This window comes from Microchirus variegatus, assembly GCF_963457635.1.
Source record: "Microchirus variegatus genome assembly, chromosome: 2".
NCBI classification, from domain to species: domain Eukaryota; kingdom Metazoa; phylum Chordata; class Actinopteri; order Pleuronectiformes; family Soleidae; genus Microchirus; species Microchirus variegatus.
This window is the reverse complement of record NC_139803.1, coordinates 42,357,005-42,380,798: the sequence shown is the minus strand read 5'-3', so window position 1 is coordinate 42,380,798 and position 23,794 is coordinate 42,357,005. Positions and strand designations below refer to the sequence as shown.

The 23,794-nt window shown below is 39.6% G+C and overlaps 1 protein-coding gene across 1 annotated transcript; it reads left to right on the top strand.

Moving 5' to 3' along the window:
- Positions 1-2,501: 2,501 nt before the first annotated feature.
- Positions 2,502-23,573, top strand: LOC310942181 (adenylate cyclase type 2; the record flags this gene model as incomplete). The annotated part of the gene is made up of 25 exons (XM_083907504.1): positions 2,502-3,239; positions 6,625-6,822; positions 6,911-7,072; positions 8,475-8,624; positions 9,293-9,447; positions 10,971-11,082; positions 11,196-11,323; positions 12,207-12,365; positions 12,461-12,620; positions 13,273-13,449; positions 13,535-13,566; positions 14,302-14,355; positions 14,497-14,560; positions 15,565-15,662; positions 15,746-15,830; positions 15,940-16,077; positions 17,443-17,520; positions 17,628-17,803; positions 18,990-19,074; positions 20,297-20,455; positions 21,606-21,752; positions 21,837-21,944; positions 22,033-22,147; positions 23,232-23,356; positions 23,439-23,573. The coding sequence occupies 25 exons, from the start codon at positions 2,502-2,504 to the stop codon at positions 23,571-23,573; spliced, it is 3,738 nt and encodes a 1,245-aa protein (XP_083763630.1).
- Positions 23,574-23,794: the final 221 nt, after the last annotated feature.

The following is a 23,794-nucleotide window of genomic DNA, read 5'->3' as shown; positions in this document are numbered from 1 at the left end:
AATCATCTATTAAAAGAGCAACCGAAGAACCAGTAAAATAGAAACCCACGCTCTTTAATTGCCCCTTTTTTTAAGCTAGTAAGATAGTTTACATGGGTTAAATAACAGTGTTTTTCCTTTATCAACAGCTGTAATGTAAAAAAATGCCTGGCATAGCTGTTAGCCTCGCCGTTAGCCATGAAAGTCTGTAGCTAACCTTACTTAAAATAGAAACCCACGCTCTTTAATTGCACCTTTTTTAAGCTAGTCAGATAGTTTACATGGGTTAAATAACAGTGTTTTTCCTTTATCAACAGCTATAATGTCAAAAAAAATGCCTGGAATAGCTGATAGCCTAGCCGTTAGCCATGAAAGTCTGTAGCTAACCTTACTCTTACTCTGTAGCTAACCTTACTCCTTACAACTTTGGACAGTGCACATTGTTTTTTTATTTCATGAATTAACAATAACGGACACATCTATTAAGGGAGCGACCGGAGAAACAGTAATAAACGCTCTTTAATTGCCCTTTTTTAAGCTAGTAAGATAGTTTACCCGGGTTAAAGAACCTGCTAATTTTAGCCAAATAAATGCCATGTTGTCTCCATCTGCCATGTGATAATTTTTTAAGCCGATACGTGAACTCTGATGCCAAGAACATTCCAGAAACAAAAACTAGTCGGAGGAGGAAGAAGAGAAAAAACACAACAATCCCGACTGAACCTGCTAATTTTGGCGTGAAAGAGGCTAACGCACAGGGACCTGAATCTAAATATCTGAACTCTCTCTTTAATCCCACTGTGGCAGAAAACGAAGCTGTGGATTAGCAAACAAATTAACAGATTAAAATTAGTAATGGTTCGCTTGCGATCGATAACAACCACTAATGGGGAACGGCTTTACAGTAAATCAGTGACAGTGAAAAAAAAAAAATGCTTCAACCTGCGATGGGTGTGTCGCGCTCATGTCATTCCAGTACACACCTGAAAAGTGTGTGTGTGTGTGTGTGTGTGTGTGCGAGGCTGCAGCTCAACCAACGAGTTGTTTTGCATAATGGGGAAATGACGGCGCAAACGCTAGTCATGAAAAAGGTATTGAAACCATGCCCTGGAACCACATCCTCGCCGAGCACAGTGTGTGGGACTTTGCTTTTGTGACGCAGACCAAGTGGAAGCACGGAACGGTAAAAGCGGGTTTTTCTTTGTTTTGTTGAATTGATTCTGTCTGCAATATCCTGAGAACAGAACTGTAAAAATTAAGCTCGCGTCGCTTTGTAAACCACACACACCCTTCCCTCCCTCGCCAAAAGCCCATTCATAAAATCGGCGATTTAAGAACACAGCGCACGGGAGTTGTCGATCCACTGCTGCCTCCACCTGTAAGTTGGGAAATGTCTTATTTTGTGATTTCGCTGTTTGAAACTCTTGGTTTTGATTTACCTCGGTGGCACAAACTTACTTAAACCAGCAGCTATTGTGTTGCCCCGGGCTAAAAACGCTGATTTTCTCTATGGAATTTGGTTTGGACAAATTTAGGGCCAGTTCCAATTCCTATCTTAACCCTCAAGCTCAACCCTTAATCTTAACTGGCCCTCAAAACCAAGTGTTGAGGGTTATTTTGTCACCTAGAAATGGGACACCCCTTAAATGCAGATACGTCTTCAGACTGTAGGGGGCAGAATAACGGCGAAAGCTGCGTCCAGTCTGTCAACTCCAAAAAAGAAGAAGAAGAAGATCTGTTTGTCGGTCAAGTTATTAGGTTGTCAGTTAGTTATAAGATGATACTCGTACAAATACCACAACCACGGACATATTCAGCCGAAAAGTAAACGATAGCAAGCGATCGCTTGTCCGCGCCGGCCGGCTATTGACAAAAGATCGTAAAATAAAAATAAATGTTACGCAACAATGATGTCAGTAATCCATAATATGGGCCTAAACTAAGATAATACAATGGTTTTCATCATTTTTATATCTCTATTAACAAAGAAAACACTTAATTTGTAGCGTACTCGTTTCGCCGCTTTCGGCGCCATCTTTGTTATGTCAAAACACGAAATGCATTCTGGGTAGCCCTTGGAAAATCTCAATATTGAGGGCGATACAGCCCTTAATTGGGACAGCACTTGCGGGAGCGCGCATTTTTGAGATTGAGGGTTAAGCAAGGAATTGGAATTCACCCTTACAAAGACACAGCGAAATAATCCCTTTAAGAAGTTTATCTTTGTTTTTCATCTGTTCTAATCTCTTGTTTTTTACAGAAAGGCTCTTCCTCCGCGTCGCCTTGGATCGGTGCTCGTCGAAGGGGATTATGCTTTGGTTTAAGATTACTTGTCAGGCCTCGCCGGGACCTTAAAGGATCATCATCGTCTTCATCAGAAACCATCGGAACAAACTCGTCCAGAGTTCAGATCGATGTCATCTGACGCACAATCGCGAACGCGTTCCTATCGCGCGCCTTGTCATGCGCCGTAGACGTCTGCCTGACGGACAACCCGAGGAAACGAGGTGACGGACGCCGCGATGCCAGACGAGTCACTGGGTCGTCAGGGTCCGGTGGGACCTGGAGGTGGAGGAGGAGGAGCGCCGGCGGTGCCTTTGTTCCCTGACGTTGTGTTCGGTTCCGGGGAAGGAGGCAAACCTCTGGAGCTTGACGAATTCACTCAAACGCCAAGTGGCCAATCCGCAAATGGTACCGCGCGCGTTCCCGAACCTTTCAAGGCCAATTCCGTGCCACGAAATCTGGACTGCGAGGTCGAATCCTCGCGCGGCACGCTGCTAGCAGACAGCCGCGTTCCTAGCCAAACCAATGGCAACAGCGACTCCGACTGCAGCAGCGCGAGATCCAGTCCCGCGTTAGTCCGATGCTCCTTTGGAAACGCAAATCCCGCCATTTCCGTCAATCTCCCAGAACCTCTTTTGGACTCAAAGACAGACGAGATGCGAAACGGGGACGATTCGGCTCAAGGGAACGCCGGCAACTCGATTTGCGGCAGTCCGACGGCGTTCCGCGACACGCCGTCCGCGATGTTCCACCCGAGGGACAGCATCGACTCTTGGTGGGACGGGGCGCACCGAGACGACGACCTGCAAAGCACCACGTCCAGACAGAGTTTGAAGGACGGCGTGTGCTGCTGCTACCAGGCGGTCCACAGGTCTTTCCTGAGGTGCGTGGAGGAGACGCCCGCCATGCTGACCGGACTGGTGCTGTCCTTGCTCTTCTGCGTGGTCATCATCATCCTCATTCCCACCACGGGACGGGTAAGAAAATTGCACCACATGTCTGTCCGTCAGGGTTTTATTTGGACTGATGCAGATTAGGGATTAGGTCAATTGGATGCTCTAAACTGAGTGAATGGTTGTTTGTCTCTGGATGTTGGTCCTGTGATGGATTGGCGACCAGGGTGAACCCAGCATTTGGCCCTAGTTTAGCTGGTATTGGCTTTAGCTCTTCTTGCAACCCTCAAGAAGAGGATGTGGTTGAAATTTGATCAACGAATGGATTTGTTTACATTCCGAAATGGACGAGTAAACACAGCCTATCACGAAGCAGCCGTCCTACCGACCTAAGTTAGGCAGCCATTGTTTGGGGGCGGACTTTGATGATGGGGCCAATGCAAAGGGTTGTATTTGAATAAGGTAGCTTTTCCGTACTATATGTTAATTTCTTTATATGCTGACGATTCCTGAGAATTCACCTCAACCTATTTAATTCGGTAGAAGGCCGCAATTAACAATTTCCTACTAACTGATTTTCTAGTACCGCTAGCTTTTATCGTCTTAACTTTAATTTCAACCGTTTTTATGCCGATGATACCCCAGAATTCCTGCTACTACTGCTGTCTAATTTACTACTATCTGAAGCACCAAAAAACATCTTAAATCTTAGTTTTCGTTCCCTTTAATACATTTCTTTATTTACTTCCTTGTATTGAGTTTACTCTTGTTTATATTTATTTTAACAGCCAGTTTAATTGTTGTCTAGAGCCTGTTGGTGTTAGCTTTTCCGGACACACAGACCCTATCTTTAATATTTTAAGTTTTCTTTATATGCTGATGATACCCTAGAATTCCGCTGAATTCTTTTTTTATACAAAAACCGACTTATATTTAATTTACTACGATCTGAAGCACCGAAAAACATCAACATCCATCACATCTATCTTAAGTCTTAGTTTTCGTTACCTTTAATACATTTCTTTATTTACTTGCGTGTTTTTTGGCGTAGTATAGTGGTAGATTTTTGAAATGTTCCCCCATTTCTGCCAAAAACCTGTATTTATATACTGTATTTAGCCAGTTTAATTGTTGTCTAAAGCCTGTTAGTTGTAGTTTTTCTGGACGTACAAACCCTAACTTTAATTTCAACTGTTTTCTTAATATGCCGATGATATTCGAGAATTCGTCTGAACCTGTTAAGTCCCGTACTGAGTTATCTTCATTAGGAATCACTCATTTGCTTGTTTTTCCCCCAATAATACCCAACAATAATTTAAATATAATATCAGAAAAATGCTTTTTTTGAATTTTTTGAATTTACTACAATCTAAGGCACTAAAAAACACCAATATCCATCTCAGTAGACCTCTTTTATATATGTTTTGTTTTTGTTTCAGGTGTTGTACAGTCACCAGCGAGAGCTAGCTTTTCTAGACTGGCAGACCCTAGCTTTAATGGGTATTTACAGTTTTTCAACCAGTTTGAAAATAAATGTTACAGGGCTACAATTATGTTTGTTCTGTATCACCAGAGATCCAAAAGATAAAGGTTTTTTTTTTCCTGTTTACCCTGATGTTTGTCTGAGATAAGCACAGGTGAAGCTGAAATGATGAGGGGAACGCTGTGTGCAGGGGTTACCCGAGACAGATGGAGTCAGATGACAGGCAGGAAGAAGAAGAAGAAGAAAGAGATTAAAATTACACACACACACACACACGCATACACAGTGTTTCCATTGCATCAGAGCGGCGAGCGTCGTCGGCGCGATCGCAAAACATTTACAACCTCGAGTGCAGCGCAGGAAATAAGACATGAAACCTGTAATTACAAAGCCTGTTTGTGATGCAGTACAGTGAAATGGTTGGAAATAGATCGTACAGTACACTACACTATGTAGGTCATCAATTTAATTATTTCCTGAATGTTCCTATCTTACAGAAAGTGTGTTGGTTCACAGAACAAAATAATCTGCGTGGTTTTGAAGAATATGTACATATATGTAGTATATCGTTCTCACTTAAAGGTTATTTAACTGTGAGTATTATGTCAAATGATGTTGTTTACATTCAAATGTTGACTAAATAGTGCTAAAAACTAGTGCCGTGCAAAATGTGCGAATTAAAAAAAACAATGTGCTCTGTCCAAAGTTGTAAAGAGTATGGTTAGCTACAGACTTTCATGGCTAACGGCTAGGCTAACAGCTATGCCGGGCATTTTTTTTTGTGACATAATAGCTAGGTTAAAAGGTTAACGCATGACACGTTTCCCAAGACGACTGACCGGAAATAGACGCGCATGACGTCATGTTTACGTTACACCGTTTAGCAGTTAGCTCCGTTAGCCGCGTTAGCTCCTTTTAGCCCCGGTTAGCGCGCCTACAGTTGAACTGGATCGGTCTGTTTATTAAACTAAAAGAGCAGCGCTACAAATAACTAGCGTACCTGTGTAACTGCGTATGTGTGCGTCTGTTTTTAAAGTTTAGCGTTACTTTACAGACTCATTTTTAACAATCCGGAGTCACGTAAACATGACGTCACATGCGTCTTTTCCCGGTCAGTCGTCATGGAAGCGTGTTGCGCGTTAACATGCGTTAGCGTTGACTCGTTAACGTTTGACAGCTTTACTAAAAACCAATATATTAAAAACTAGATTAATCTAGATGAATAAGAAATGTATAATGCTGGCCACGTTAACGGCGGTTAACGTTAACGCACATTAACCCATGACGACTTAGCGGAAAAAGATGGCGATCGTTAAAATGAGTCTCTTAAGTAACGCTAACCTTTAAAAACAGACGCACACATACGCAGTACACAGGTACGCTGGTTATTTGTTAGCGCAGCTCTTATCGTTTAATAAACAGACCGCTCCAGTTCGACTCTAGGTGCGCTAACGGCGCTAAAGGAGCTAACGCAGACTGGTAAACTGCGTTACTTTAGAGATTCATTTTAACAATCGGGAGTCACGTTAACATGACGTCACAAGCGTCTTTTTACGGTCAGTTGTCATGGAAACACATCATGCGTTAATGTTAACTCCGTTAGCACTAAATTTTTTTTTAGCATCGCTCTCTTCTTCTTTGATTGGAATGCGTCCAATTCCTTGCGATATTAAAGGAAGCTGACGCGCGAGTATACCAGAGTAATTTTTCTTGTCGCCCAAAGACCTAGCTAACTGCTAAAGTAAAAGGTCACGCGTGTCTTTTTTCTGTCAGTTCTCATGGAAACGCTTCATGCGCTAATGTGCATTAGCGTTAACGCCGTTAGCCGGCGCTAATGCGTTAACGTGCCCAGCACTAGAAATGTAAATACATTTTTGTAAATGTAAATCAAGCATTTATTTTAAAGTTTCTTTTATGACAAAATGTAAAAATTGTTATTGTACAACGTGTTGACATCTGACACGTGTCGTCTCCGTCTCTGTGCAGGACATCGTGGTTCACGTCGGCGCGCTGGCCGTGGTGTGCGTGGTTCTCTGTCTCAGCACGCTGCTGCTCGTGTGCTTGCCCTGGCTCGCCACCGTGCGGCGCTGCGGCGGCGCCCTGGCCCTCTTTGTCTGGGGGACGCTTTACACAACCGCCGTGGTGTTCGTCTTCACGGGCGGCCCGGTCACCGCGTGGGAGCAGGTGAGGAGGCGGAGTCGGACTGTCATTTAAAAAAGGATGCTTTAGGTTTTTGTAAACAATCTGAACTCTAACCTTTGACCTTGAACAGGTGGCGTTTTTCCTCTTCCTGTCTCTGAGCGTCTACACTGTGCTGCCGCTCTCGCTGGCCTGGGCTCTCATGGTCGGCATCGGGACCAGCGTTTCGCACATCGTCATCATCAGCGTCTACGTTCCCGTCACGAGTCCAGAGATGCCGGACCTGGCTGTTCAGGTATAACAGTATTTGACTAATTAAAGCTGTAGTGTGTGACTTTTTAAAAACAAACCAGTCACACAACCAGCTGCCAGTTAGTTTGAGCTAATCACACGCATATGCTAACATGTGAGTATATTTGGCAGAAAATGATTGCAGCTAATAAAATTCATATGCTAACATGTGCGTATGTTGGGCAGAAAATTACTAACTGCTAAAGAAATGCATATGCTAACATGTTTGTATGTTGCACATGATGGCATATGAATATGTTTAGTTGCTAGTTACAGTCGCAGGTTTGCATATACTGTACATGTTTAGCTGCTAGTGAGTTTCCACTAAAAAGATGCATTATGCTAACATGTGAGTATGTTTGGCAGAAAATGACTAGCAGCTAATAAAATTCATATGCTAACGTGTATGTTTGGCAGAAAATGACAAGCTACTAAGGAAATGCATATGCTAACATGTGAGTATGTGAAGCTGCTAATTAAATTCTGCTAAACATTTGCACATGTTAGCATATGAATATGTTTAGTAGCCAGTTTTGTCCAAACATATGCAGGTTAGCATGTACCTATATTTAGCTGATAGTTGTAGAACATACACATATGCTACAATGTGAGTAGAACATGATTAGCAGCTTAACATACGCACATTAGCATATGCATTTGTTTAGCTGCCGGTTAAATTCTGTTACACTTATGCACATATTAGGTTTCTGTTAAATATATGCACATGGTAACATATGAATATGTTAAGTTGCTAGTTTCGGTCAAACATACCCAGATTAGCATATAGTGTACATATGTTTCGATGCTAGTTAGTTTCCGCTAAAAATATACATTATGCTAACATGTGAGTATGTTTGGCAGATAATGACTAGCAGCTAAACAAATGCATATGCCAACACGTGCTGTGTGTATGTTTATCTGCAGGTTAAATTCTGCTAAAACTATGCACATGTTAGCATATGTTTCGTTGCTAGTTTCTGCTAAACATATGCCAGTTAGCACATACATATCTTTAGCTGCTATTTAGTTTCTGCTAAACAGCCACATATGCTAACATGACATGGCAGAAAATGACTAGCAGCTGGTTAGTTAACATGTGCACACGTTAGCATATGTTTAGCACCGAAAACAAAAACTGTTGCTCACGGTAAAACCGCAAAATGCAAATGTGGGGAAAAAATCAGCCACTGACCTTTTCATGTTGTAGTTTCTGCGTGATTTGCATGTTTGGAAAATTAGCGGTTACGTTTCCTTATGGAAACAAATTTCAAAATGACCCGCATGTTTTTGTTGCTCCTGACACAAACTGTTATTTATCTTGCAGATATATATATATATAAATAAGTAGAATAAATGTATGTGTTTTTGAAGATAACCTTTGTGTCTTCATCGTCTTCTCTCGCCAGCTGATCGCTAACGCCGTGCTCTTCCTGTGCGTGAACTGCGTCGGGGTTTTCCACCTGTGGACGTCGGAGCACGATCTCAGGATTTCCAATCAGAAGAGGGAGGAGTTCAGCGCCATACGCTCGCGGAAGGAGATCAGGAAATATCAGCAGGTTAAAACACAGTTACACGATCGCAGTTTACTGTATTTCGCGTATTTCATCAATTAAAACAGAGCAGAAGTGTTTTTTTTAAAATTGGATCAGTCTTTATTTGCTCTGCTTATTGCGGGGGTTTATTGCCGCGGTGTCGTGCTGAGACGCACACACCTGAACAAACCTGACCTGTGTTTGAAGATGCCATTTAGCTATTATTAAAACACGAATATATCCATTAAAAACACTGGGTTACGCTGACTTCATTGTGATTTAATATAAACAGCTATATTTCCATCCATCTGGGTGTTTAAATAGCATATTTCTACACACTATAAATAGATTTTCTTGGAACGGTTGTGTGTAATCTTGCCTGGGCTTGTTTGCCACGTATCTATTCTCGATCCTATTAGGTCAACAGATTAATCATTCACTCGTCTGCAGCTCGGCAGCGACGGCGTAGGCAAACTCATGGTCGACACTTATTCATCTCAAAAGTAAACAAATAGATGAAAAGCGGTCCGACGAGCAAACAGCGGCGTCGCCATCGACGAGGCCCTTCGATCGCCGACCTGTTTCTTTTTACGACCTCGGTCGCGAAATTCAAGTCACCTGTCTGTGAGTCCCAAAATTAAAAAATTAAAAATAAAATTCACGTTTGTTCCCACACCCCCACCCGGCAACAGGAGCAGCTCCTCTTGTCGGTGTTGCCACGCTACCTCGCCATGGAGCTGAGGACGGAGGTGATCAAGAGGCTGATCAAGCCGAAGAGCGACGGGGGGAAGGAGAACAACAGCCACAACTTCCACAGCCTCTACGTACGGCAGCACAAAGACGTCAGGTATTCACTATATACAAACAGATAAACAGATAAGATACAAAAACTTAGCACATGGAAAGACATAAAGTTTTTTAATTTTACACGAAACCATCAACGGAGGTCAGAAACTTTCGAAAAAGACACACAAAAACATCGTAAAGAGACTCAAAACTACAAGAAAATACACATATTCTTTTTTTTAAAAAGAAGGATAATGATATAGATGCTGTTATTTGATACGTACACTGCCTGCAGTTACCAAAAAGATTCACTAGAGGGCAGGTGCCCTATTTGACTTCGATCCTTTACGAAAATGTATATTGGAAATCCTTTAAATGTGTAGACGCTCCTAAATATATTTATCGTATTGTAGTTTTACCACATAAATATACAATTAAACATCATTATTGCTAGTGTTGGGCGTTAGCTTAACGCACGTTAGCGCACGCCGCGTTTCCATGACGACTGACCGTGAAAAGACCCGCGTTTTATTTTTTTAGCTTCAGATTCTGCGACTTTCTAGCTTTGGATTCTGCGATTTTATAGCTTTGGATTATGCAATTTTTTAGCTTTGGATTCTGCGATTTTACAGCCTTGGATTCTGCGATTTTACAGCTTTGGATTCTGCGATTTTATAGCTTTGGATTCTGCAATTTTATAGCTTTGGATTCTGCAATTTTATAGCTTTGGATCCTGTTTTTTTTTTTAGCTTTGCGTTCTGCGATTTTTTTAGCTTTGGATTCTGTGATTTTCGTGCTTTGGATTCTGTGATTTTCTAGCTTTGGATTCTGTGATTTTTGTGCTTTGGATTCTGCGATTTTCGTGCTTTGGATTCTGCAATTTTTCTAGCTTTGGATTCTGTTTTTTTTTTTAGCTTTGGATTCTGCAATTTTTCTAGCTTACGTGCCGCAACACCGGTATCCAGGCACCGTTTACCAGTTAGCTCCGTTAGCTGCATTAGCTCGTTTAGCGCCGTTAGCGTTAGCCTACAGTGGAACTGGAGCGGTCTGTTTTTTTAAACGAAAAGAGCAGCGCTACAAATAACCAGCGTACCTGTGTAACTGCGTATGTGTGCCTCTGTTTTTAAAGTTTAGCGTTACTTTAGAGACTCGTTTTAACGATCTGGAGACACGGAAACATAACGTCACACGCGGCTTTTTCCGATCAGTCGTCATGGAAACGCATCGTGCGTTGACGCCGTTAACCACCGTTAACGTGCCCAGCACTAATTATTACTCATAAATCATTCATACTTTGACACAAAGCTATGCAGAGGCGTGTTTTGGTTTCACAGCTTATTACAGCAACGGTAAAAGGCGGCCATTTTGAGAGGCCACGGAGGAAAACCACAAATAATTAAATGAACGATGGCCGAGTTCCATTTAGATTCCTCAGTGTCAGGTTCCATGTTGGCTCACTGTTCCACTTCGATTGAACTGAGCCGTCGTTAATGTGATCATTAGCAAAATGCCTGTTATCTTAAATTAGCTTTTATTTGCATGTTTTTTTTTCTGTGTATTTACCCACGTTTTGTTTTTGCGCAGCATCTTGTACGCGGACATCGTGGGCTTCACCAAGTTAGCGAGCAGCTGCACTCCTGAGGAGCTGGTCGCCGTGCTCAACAAGCTCTTTGGACGATTCGACGACATAGCGAAGGTGAACGTTAGTTAGCCTCGCGGCTACCGCGCACGATCACGCGAGAATAAAGAATCAACAAGACGCTTGAAGTCGTAACTTTGTCCGACTGTCTTTCATTCCCCCGTCTTTAGAGGAACGGATGTCTCCGCATCAAGATCCTCGGCGACTGCTACTACTGTGTGTCCGGTCTCCCCGACCCGATTCCTACTCACGCTAGGAGCTGTGTACAGATGGGACTGGACATGTGCACGGCCATCAGGTCAGTTTCTAACCTCCACGTTCTTTAAAGGTTAAAAAATGTCTTTACCCCACTAATTGTGCTCACACGTTAGCGCCATGCTAGCGTAGCTCATTAGCTTATCTCTGTTGCTGCAGTGACAGTTAACTGTGCCAGCGATTTGCATGGGATTTTACTAGCTTGGCTCCATGACGACGCGACTTCCTCGTGTGTTTTTCACGATAGTTTTTCAAAATTTTTCAAAAATGCAAATTACGCACAAACAAATTTGCATTTTGCGGTTTTACCGTGAGCTACAGTATTTGATTCGGTGCTAAACATATGCTAACATGTGCACATGTTAACTAACCAGCTGCTAGTAATTTTCTGCCATGTCATGTTAGCATATGTGTATTTTTAGTAGAAACTAAATAGCAGCTAAAGATATGTATGTGCTAACTGGCATATGTTTAGCAGAAACTAGCAACGAAACATATGCTAACGTCCGCATAGTTTTAGCAGAATTAAAAAACTTTTTTTTAGGTATAAACATGGACCTAGTCCTCAAAACCTGGTCGTATTGAGGCATAACGTCATATTTGAGGAGCTGGTTAAGTTAAGAACTAAGATTAGGATTGTGGTTAGGCTAGCATTAGCATAAGGCATTAACTGGTTATGCGCTAGGGCTTTGTTTAGGCCAAAGGTCTCAAACTTCATCTCATGTGACCCATGTCTTATTTTTGTTATATAGAGATTAATTTTGCATCGTAAATATGTGTTTTATTGTGAAATATACGTCGTTCCGCATCAAAACAAACACTTTTATTTTGAAATGATGCGAATTAGCGCCCGCGAAATGGGATCACGGACGATTTCAGATGCTTTTTTTTTTTCGCGTTTATTTACGTTGTTTGTGTCTTTGCAGCAAACTGCGCGAGGCGACCGGCGTGGAGATCAGCATGCGCGTTGGCGTGCACACGGGCTACGTGCTGTGCGGCGTGATCGGCCTGCAGAAGTGGCAGTACGACGTGTGGTCACATGACGTGACGCTGGCCAACCACATGGAGTCTGGAGGTTTGCCCGAGTGAGTCTTCGAATCTGCTCCGAGACGGTTAAAAAAAAAGGTAAATCTGATATATCTGAAAATACTGATTCATATGAAACCGTGATTGTCAACAGACGAGTCCACATCACCGAGGAGACGCTGCATCATTTGAACGGGGCGTACCAAGTGGAGGAGGGGAACGGGGGGAGTCGAGATCCTCTCCTTCAAGGACGGAAAACATACCTGGTGATCGACCCTCGCAAGCCGGTGAGCGCCCCCAGGAGGCCAAAACAGGTCAGTGAGCATGTTTGTGCAAATTCGTAATCTGTTGTTTTTTGTTTGTTTGTTTTTACGTGTCTCATTTATGCAAATTTGGTTAAAAAGTGTCGATACTGCAATATATCGTTATCCCGACTCTTAGAGATACGATAATAGTCCTCAGGATGGCGCTCATCAACACTTTTAGGGGTATGGGAAATCGATACAGTAAAATATCACAATATTTAGCATAGCTATGTTATACCGCTTTTGATTTTTTTTTAAAAGTCCACTAGGTGGTGCTCACTCTCGGTATATCGCAATATCGTGATAATATTGTATCGTGGTGTCTCTGGCGATTCCCGCCCGTAGTGTTTTTGTTTTCTTTAGTTCGACAGATAGCGATATATCGTTATTTGTTATCGTATATAGCGTGATAGCGTGTTGTTATCATTTCGTAAGTAACAAGAGGACAGCGATGTTAGCATATTTGGGGACGGCCATGTGTCGAATGTGTACTGTCAGTTTTTCTATCGCATCTCCACTGCAGATTCTTGTTTTTAATTTTCTGGTTGAGACAGTTTTGAAGGGGGTACTGAGGCTTTCTAGTAACGTTGGTAATTTCTGAATAGGGCTGTCTCTGATTCCCGATTAAGTAAAAATAATCCCACCGAATTGTTGATTTCAGATGCACACTTTAGCGTCCGGCGAGACCCGGCAGCGCGCCTCAGTCCGCATGTCTCAGTACATGCAGTCGTGGCGAACCATCCACCCTTTCGCCGACCTCAGCAACCCGGACGCCAAAGCCTCGCAGAAGAGGATCGTCCCGTCCAAAGTCATCACCCACCAGTCGCAGCTGACGCTCGTACGTATCGTATGTATGTATGTATTACGTTTAAAGATGTTGTTGTCGTTGTTGTTGACGCTGTGTTTTTGTCCGTTTGCTTCAGGACGGACCGACGTGTCAGAGCAACCCCGACTGGTAAGAACCCAGAAATACTAAAATACTGCTCTTTCCCCCCATAAACTGACTGAATTTAAACTGTTATATATACTGTATATGTATATTTTTCTTCTGTCTTTACCTCACCGCTACGTTGGCTACCATTTTTCTGTTTCACCACAATCGGCCTAGGCAGATGTATTCGTGTTAAAAGTGTAAAATAGGCTATAAAACTCTGATTTAAACTCTAAAAAAGATTGCGATTCCAGCAGTGACCACAAGTTTCTGCGCTACCAAAAAAAAAATGTGTAAAAAAGTAAAAGTAAATTACACAAATAGACGTCTTATGTTTCTCCAGCACACGCTAATGCAAAAGTAAAAAATATATACACTTGACCAACAGGCAAACATGCATTTATTTTGTTAGCATTATAGCTAGGTTTGCTAACTAGCAGGCTAATCAAGTCCGTTTGATAAACGCATTACGCGATGTTTCGTACAGTAAAACAAAAACAAAAAAATTGTCATACAAATTGACACAATGTGGGCGGAGTCTTTTAGAGATTTAGAAGGATTTACTTCCTGTCGCGTACAACTGTCGCGTTCGTCTGTCCGTGGTGGGAGGAGCTAAGGACGGAGAGCGTCCATCAAGAAAACATTAGTACTTAAAGGCTTAGTTCAGATTTTGTTTATGTGTGTGAACAAACTTTAGTTTCCAGCTGCTTTGTTTTAATTTTTTAATTATTTTTAAAATGTATTTTATTTTTGTTCCAGTCTGGTTGTGGATCATCGCGTCAGGGGATCTCTGGACACACGGGATACAGCAGGGTATGTGTGTTTAATGACTTAAAGTATGAATACATTTGAGAATCATGAGAAAAGAAGGTCTGAAAGGAAAGCTTTGTGGTAACCCTGATCACGATTATTTTTGATTCTTCACCTAATGACGCTCTTATTTTGAAAAACCAGGCGGAGGGCGAAGAAGCTCAACTGTTTGACTCTGCTGTTTAACGACCTCAGTCTGGAGAGACAGGTAGATTTATCCTCAGGTCTGAGATCAGTTCTGTGCTTTTATACCTGTTTGATTTTCTATCTCATAATTATGACTTTTCATCTCATAATTATGACTTTTTATCTCATAATTTCGAGTTTTTATCTGATGATTTGGACTTGTTATCATTATTATGACTTTTTATCATAATTTCAACTTTTTTATCAAATTATTATGACTTTTTATCATAATTTCAACTTTTTAATCTCATTATTATGACTTTTTTAATCATAATTTCAACTTTTTTAATCTCATTATCATGACTTTTTGTCATAATTTCAACTTTTTTTATCTCATTATGACTTTTTCATCTCATAATTTAGACTTTTTATCTCAAAATTTCGACTTTTTATCTCAAAATTTCGACTTTATAATTATGACTTTTTATTTCATTATTGACTTTTCATCTAATAATTATAACTTTTTAATCTCATAATTATGACTTTTTATCTCATTATTAAGACTTTTATCTCATAATTATGACTTTTTATCTCATAATTTCGACTTTTTATCTCAAAATTTGATTTTTTTCTCATAATTATGACTTTTTATCTCATTATGACTTTTTTTATCTCATAATTATGACTTTTTATCTCATTATTATGACTTTTGAATCTCATAATTGACTTTATCTCATTATGACTTTTTTTTATCTCATAATTTAGACTTTTTATCTCATTATTATGACTTTTTTATCTCATAATTTAGACTTTATCTCAAAACGTCAACTTCTTTATGACTTTTTTTAATCTCATAATTGACTTTTTATCTCATTATGACTTTTTTTTATCTCATAATTTCAACTTTTTAATCTCATATTTTCGACTTTTTATCTCAAATTTTGACTTTATATCTATGACTTTTAATCTCATTATTTCGACTTTTTATCTCATAATTTTGACTTTTAGCCTTTTTCAGAACAGATAATTACCACAAACTTTACATAACACCAGTGTGTGTGTGTGTGTGTGTGTGTGTGTGTGCAGTTCAGAGTGTCAGAAGTGAAGGGTCTTCATCACTCCATCAGCTGCGTCACGTTCATCTTCATCACTCTCTTCACCGTCCAGATGCTGGTCTCTGAGAGGCGAGTCCTCTTTTATTTTGAAAAAGGAACTCGGGACCCCGCTACGTTAAATAAATAAATGAATTCCCTTAATGACTTTTCAGGAACTTTGAGTTAGCGGTGTCTTACGGAGCGACCTTCCCCGTGCTCGTGCTGCTTCTGTCCATCGCGTTCACCGGATACTTGGAGGTAAAACAAACGTTAGCATGAATTCACCATCGATTTCGAAGCTAAAATTGAGTTCTGACGTGGTTGTATTTGTTGTTTTTCTTTATCTCATTTTTTTTTTATAAATTAGAAATGGCGCTCAAAGATGCCCGTCGGCATCCAGTGGATTTCGGGACTGTCCCGCAGTCTGTCCACCAGGGCGGCGCTGCGCGTGTTTGTGGTCACACTTGTCGTGCTCATCACGCTGCTAATGGCCATCCTTAATTTTGTAAGTTCTAGTCTTTTTTTTATTTTCTTCTTCTTAAGAATAGAATACAGACAGAATTATGACCCTAAATATGTTTGTTAGCACTGTTTTAATAATGCTAACAGTAAGATATTTAGTTATTAAGTGTATTACATTCAACATACATATATATATACACATATATTTACGTTTCATTTGTTTTTTATGTATTTAATAGACTTCATTTCCATCAAAAATTTGTCTTTATTGTGTACGCCGTGCCCCTTTCACCACAACCGGCCTAGGCAGATGCTGCACATTTCTTTGATTTTTCTACAATTTCTTCCTGTTAAAACGGAGACGTTTTTTTTCTCTCACTACTGACACCTAGTGTTTGCTCATGGTGCGTTCTTTAGAATAGAATACAGACAGAATTATGACCCTACATATGTTTGTTAGCACTGTTTTAATTATGCTAGCAGTAAGATATTTAGTTGTAACTATCACAGTATTACATTTATTACATTCAACATACATTTACACACACATATTTAAGTTTTTTTTTAAATATTTAATAGACTTAATTTCCATCAAAAATTTGACTTTACTGTGTACACCGTGCCCCTTTCACCACAACCGGCCTCGGCAGATGCTGCACATTTCATAACATGAAATAACTGCACATAAAATACAATAAGCTAACATAAAAGAAGACACAGTAAGATAAGATAAAATACATTAAAGGAAAATAAAATACAATAAGATAAAATACAGTAAACTAAGGTAAAATAAGATACAGTAATTTTAAGATAAAATAAAATAAAATACAGAGCAAGATAAGATAAAATAAGACACATGGAGAGGAAATAAAATAGAATAGAACACAGATAGAATTATGACATTAAATATGTTTGTTAGCACTATTTTAATTATGCTAACAGCTGTAACTATAACATTTGCCCCTTTCACCACAACCGGCCTAGGCAGATGCTGCACATTTCTTTGATTTTTCTATGATTTCTTCCTGTTAAAATGTTTTTTTTTTCCTCTCTTTACTGACACCTAGTGTTTGCTCACGGTGTGACCGAGCCTTGACGTAATGCAGCGCCATACAAACGAATGAAAGGTGGTTTTTTAGCAGAAAAGTGCAGGGACTTTTGGTCCCAGGACTTGTTTGAGTACCAAAATACTTCAATACTTTTAACTGGAAATATCTACAAAATGATCTGGAACTGAAGGATCTGCTTTTGAAGGCGGAAACATCTGGTTTTAGATCTCGTTCTGTGTATTTTTTTTTTTTACGTTCTGGGCCAGAGAGGAAGTCAAACAGGGATTCAAACCAATAAAAAAATGTATTTTCTTCCTTATTTAACCAGAGTTTTCTTTTGCGTTTAATTGTCCTTTCAGTTCTTCCTGCCTGGAAACAACTGCACCTCCATCAGCAACGGTACAGATCTGGAGGGTCTCAAACTCTACACCGCGCCCGTAAGAACCAGTTCTATTACTCGAGTTGCTTTCCAGAACCTCAGAGACGATAACAACGTCTCCTCTGTGTCTCATTCTTCTTCTTCTTCTTCTGTGTGAAACCTCAGTATTACCTGTACTGCTGCCTGCTGGCCATGCTGGGCGTGATCGTGTTCGTCAGGACGTGTCTGTCGCTCAAAGTGCTGCTGCTCACTCTGGCCGTGGTGGTTTACCTGGCGCTCTTCCTGCACGTCTACGCGTCCCGGTCCGTCTGCCTGGTGGAGCTGCTCTACAACAGCAGCAAGTGAGCGAAAAAACGTGGTTTTAATTCAAGCGTGCGGACGTGATTTCACGCCTGATTGTTTTCACACCTTAATTCAGTATTATGGGTTATTTTAGACCGTCAAAGATTTTATTATCTGTCAGAGAAATGTTCTGTGGATGGATCAGATAAAATAAAATAAAATAAAATAAGATACATTAAAATAAGATAAAATACAAGAAGATGAAATAAAATACAGTAAAATAAGATAAAATTAGATACAGTAAAATAAAATATGGTACAATAAGATACATAAAAATAAAAGAAAATACAGTCATATAAGATACAATTAACAGTAAGACAAGATAAAAATAAGATTCATTAAAATAAAACAACATACAATAAGATAAAATAAAGTAGAATAAGACCAAATAAAATACAGTAATATGAGATAAAATTAGATAGAATTAAATCAAATAAAATACAGTAAGATAACATACATAAAAATAAAAGAAAATACAATAATATAAAATAAAATAGTGTAATATAAGGTAAAATAAAATAGAGATAAGATAAGATTTAAAAAAAAAATGATACATTAATAAAATGGATAAAATACAATACAATAAGAGAAAATAAAATTCAGTAAACTATGGTAAAATAAAATACATTAAGATAAGATAAAATAGAGTAAAATAAGATACATAAAAATAAAAGAAAATACAATAAGAGAAAATAAAGTAATATAAGATAAAAATTAGATACAGTACAATAAAATACAATAAGGGTTAGGGTTAGTTAATAAATAGTTAATAAAATTCAGTAGACTATGGTAAAATAAAATACAGTAATATGAGATCAAATTAGTGCTATAGTTTATTTCAGGTTATTTTGTGAAATAAATACTTGTTAACATAAAGCCCTGTATTATATATATGTAAATATATATATATATATATATATGTTTAACTGTGCTCTTCAGACGTTTCCTTTGTCCAAAGGTGTCCAATGTTTTGTTGACACCTGATCAGAGGAAATCCTCATCTCTGGTTTCAGTTCATCATTATTTATCCATGAGCGTCTCTGTAAAGACAAGTGTTTTCTCTGTGTGAGACACGAGAGACACGAGATAATCCTGTCTGCGGGATTATGTTCTGTAAAGACAAGTAACAACGAGTTTGACGTCATGTTAAAGGGTGAATATGTGTGTGTTGTGTTTTTATAACAGGCCTGGAGTCTTAAAGGACCCTCTCATCATGTCAGGGGTTTGGCTGGTTATCTTTTACATCATCTGTATCATACTGGCCCGACAGGTGAGTGACCATCACATGAGATTATACAAGATAAGAGATGAGATTATACAAGATAAGAGATGAAATAGGAGAGATTATGTGAGATTATATGAGATTATATGAGATTATGTGAGATTATGTGAGATTATGTGAGATTATATGAGATTATGTGAGATTATGTGAGATTATATGAGATTATATGAGATTATGTGAGATTATATGAGATTATGTGAGATCAAATTCAAACCAGATGAGATGAGGTAGAGGATATACGGCAAATGATATGAGATTACACAACATAAGAGATGAGATTACATAGATAGATGAAATATGAGAGATTACGTGAGATTATGTGAGATCAAATTTAAACGGGATCAGATAGACGCGATGTGGCAAATGAGATGAGATTATACAACATAAGAGATAGAGATGAACATAAGAGAACATAGAGAGATGAAGTAGGAGAGATTATGTGAGATTATATGAGATTATGTGAGATTATATGAGATTATGTGAGATTATATGGGATTATGTGAGATTATATGGGATTATGTGAGATTATATGGGATTATGTGAGATTATATGAGATTATGTGAGATTATGTGAGAATATATGAGATTATGTGAGCTCAAATTTAAACCAGCTCAGAGAGATGAGATGAGGTAGAGGAGATACGGCAAATGAGATGAGATTATACAACATAAGAGATGAGATTACATAGATAGAGAGATGAAATAGGAGAGATCATGTGAGATTATATGAGATTATGTGAGATCAAATTTAAACGAGTCATATGAGATACGGCAAATGAGATGAGGTTTGGCTGATGAGATCAAATGAGATTACAAAAGAGATTAAATCAAGTATGATATATGAGATAAAGTATGAGATGACAAGATAAGAAAAGATAGATGGGATGTGAAAAGAGATTAAATTAGATTAAATGGGTCGAGATAGGATAAAAAACGATAGTTGAGATAAGAGATCAAATGAGATTATAAAGGATAGGATAAGAAATTATAGATAAAATAGATCAGATGAGATAACAGGTGAGATAAAAATGAGACAAGATAAAATGATAGATGAGAAAAGAGATGAGATTAAATGAGATTATATTGGATAAGATAAGAAAAATGTGTTGAAATGAAATCATAAATCATAAAATGTCACCAAATGAAATCAGGAAGAGGAGACGTGAAACCTAAAATAAAGTAAAAATGTAAAGTATTTTGGCGTCCGTCAGGACGAGCTGGGCTGCCGCGTGGACTTCCTGTTGGAGCGCTGTTTCCAGACGGAGCGCGAGGAGATGGAGACCATGGAGAACGTCAACAAGCTCCTCCTCCAGAACGTCCTGCCGCTGCACGTCGCCGCCTTCTTCATGGGGAAAAGTGTTCGCAACCAGGTCCGTGTTTTTAAAAAAAATCACTTTCCGTCTGTCAACATGTGACAAACGGGGTTGTCCAAAGTGAGGCTCGCGGGCCCAACGTCGGCCCGCCAGAGGGTTTTACGTTGCCCCCGAAGACAAATAAAAAACTAAAATAATCATGATTTCCAGACAATTTCAGAAATTAATGTCTGAGCATGTTTATAGCAGGGTTGTCCAAAGTGGGGCTCGTGGGCCAAAGTTGGCCCGTCAAAGGGCTTCATGTGGCCCGACACTTCCAGAGTACCGAAAACGCTACGTACACAAAGAGATACTAAATAATTTTAAGTGTAAAACATTGTCGTAAAGGCAGAAAAATGTGTTATTTTAGTGGAAAGACGGAAAATAAGTAGTGAATTCTCATGTGTTCTTCATTCTCTGATGGTTTAAAACCCAGATTTTCATTTTCATGGGTGATTAGAAATTACTCTAAACTGATAAAAATGTAAATTTTCCCTTATTTTTAAAGATATATTTTTTTGCTATTCTTGACCAGAAAGATTACTTTTATATGAAATCGCAAACATTTTTGGTTCTTTCAACATTTAAATTATGCATATCGTCTCATGGTGTCTTTTTACTAATATGTATGTATTAGTGCTGGGTGCGCTAACCTGCTAGCAGCGGTTAATGGCACCAACGTTAGCGCACGTTAACGCACGACTCGTGTCCATGACGACTGACCGGAAAAATACGTGCGTGAGGTCATGTTTACGTGACTCCGGATTTGTTAAAATGAGTCTCGCTAACGCTAAACTAAAGTAGCTAAAGTAACGCTAAAGTTTAAAAACAGAGGCACACATACGCAGTACACAGGTTATTTGTCGCGCTACTCTTTTCGTTTAATAATAAAATTAATAAACAGACCGCTCCAGTTTGAATGTAGGCGCGCTAACAGCACTAAACGAGCTAATGGCGCTAAACGAGCTAACGCAGCTAATATAGCTAACTAGTAAACGGTGTCTGGACTCCGGTGTCGCGGCACGTAAACATGACGTCACGCGTCTTTTTCCGGTCGGTCGTCATGGAAACGCATCATGCACTAATGTGCGCTAACGTGCGCTAACCTAGTGACGAGCGCTAACATGTGTATATATATGTATATATAAGTACATCTATTGATTTCCAGGACCTGTACAGCCAGTCGTACGACTGCGTGTGCGTGATGTTCGCCTCGGTGCCTCAGTTCAAAGAGTTTTACAGCGAGAGCAGCGCTAACCGTGACGGACTGGAGTGTCTGCGCTTCCTCAACGAGATCATATCCGACTTTGACGAGGTACGTGGCGTCAGCATCAGTAGCAGCATCAGCATCGTGTTTTGATTTGCTCTCACTTCCTGCTCTTCTCTCGCACACAAACAGCTGCTCTCCAAACCCAAATTCTCATCGGTGGAGAAAATCAAAACCATCGGCAGCACGTACATGGCGGCCGCAGGTCTGATTCGCGCGCCGCCGGGTGATGAAACAAAGGTAAAAGAAAACAACAAAATCATTCCAGAACACTCAGGTAAACTCTTGAGAGGCGAATGATAACGTTGACCTCTGGCGCCCCCTGCAGAAACAGGAGCTGTCCTACAGCCACGTGCGAGCCATGGTGGAGTTTGCGTTGGCGCTCATGGCCAAACTGGAGCTCATCAACACGCACTCGTTCAACAGCTTCAAGCTCCGGATCGGTGAGTTTTTTTTCCGATTATTTTCTCGATTATGATAAATCGTTCTGGCCCTTTAAATGTCAGAAAATGTAAAAAAAAAAAAAAGAAATTACGATGTTGTTGACGTCATGTTTACGTGACTCCCGATTGTTAAAATAAGTCTCTAAAGTAACGCTAAACTTTAAAAACAGAGTCACACATACACAGTACACTTTAATAAACAGACTGCTCCAGTTCCACAGTAGGCACGCTAGCGGCGCCAAAGGTGCTAACGGAGCTAACTTGTAAACTGCGTTACTTTAGAGACTCATTTTAACAATCGGGAGTCACGTAAACATGACGTCACGTGGGCGTCTTTTTCCAGTCAGTCGTCATGGAAACGCGTCATGCGCTAACGTTAAGGCCGTTAGCACTATTTTTTTTTTTTTTAGCATCGCTCTCTTCTTCTTTGGTTGGAATGGAATTTAATTTCCTGCGTCATAATTCTTGTCGCCCAAAAACCTTTAGAAAAAAAAGAAAATGGTTTCTCAAGTATAAAAGATGAAAATGGTCAGCCAAATTTAAAATATTACACTGGAAAAAAGAAAACAGTTCACCAAAAAAAAAAATTCACTGAGAAAAGAAAAGGGATTGACAAATTTGAAATATTACACTGAAAAAAGAAAACGGTTCATCAAATTTAAAAAAATTACTGAAAAAAGAAAATGGTTTGCCATATTTAAAATATTATACACTGTAAAAAATAGAAAACAGTTGATCAAATTAGAAAATATACACTGAAAAAAGAAAATGGTTCATCAAATTAAAAATAATGTTATTGAAAAAAGAAAATGGTTTGTCATATTTTTAAAAATACACTGATAAAAATAGGAAACAGTTCATTATATTAGAAAAATTACACTGAAGAAAGAAAATGGTCTGTCAAATTTAAAATATTACACTGGAAAAAAAAAATCTAATTTAACAAAAATTTAAGTGAAACTAAGAAAATTGTGTTGAAATGTAAAAAATTATTTTAGAAGGGACTTTAAAGAAAAAAGTTTATTTTACTTTATTCTATTTCCCCCTCATCTGTCGCTCTCTGTGGTTTTTTCCTGATCCTCAGGCGTGAACCACGGGCCGGTGATTGCCGGCGTTATCGGCGCTCACAAACCTCAGTACGACATCTGGGGGAACACGGTGAACGTGGCGAGCAGGATGGACAGCACCGGCGTCTTGGACAAGATACAGGTGTGTGTGTTTGAAGCTCTGTTTGTCGCTGAAGTGGCTAAAAGAGGAGAAAATCGTTTAAATTTTTCTGTTTGTTTTTCAGGTGACGGGGGAGACGGCGCAGATGGCGGAGAGCGTCGGCTACACCGTCACCCTCAGGGGCGTGGTCAACGTCAAGGGCAAAGGTCAACTCACCACGTATTTCGTCAACGCGGAACACCCGTCGCCTCAGTTCTGACCTTCGCGGTGTAAATACTGAGCGGATTTAAGCGTGAACTTTTAGCTACAAACACGTTTTATTTTGTGTTGTTTGAATGAAAGAAAATGGATTCTTCGTCCTGGTTCTCCCAAACATGTGAACGCGACGACGTGGTAACGCAGGATCGTCGCCTGTCAATCATTTACATCGAACCAAGGAGTTTGACTTTCGTCTTTGGGATGAGACGCTAAATAAGATCC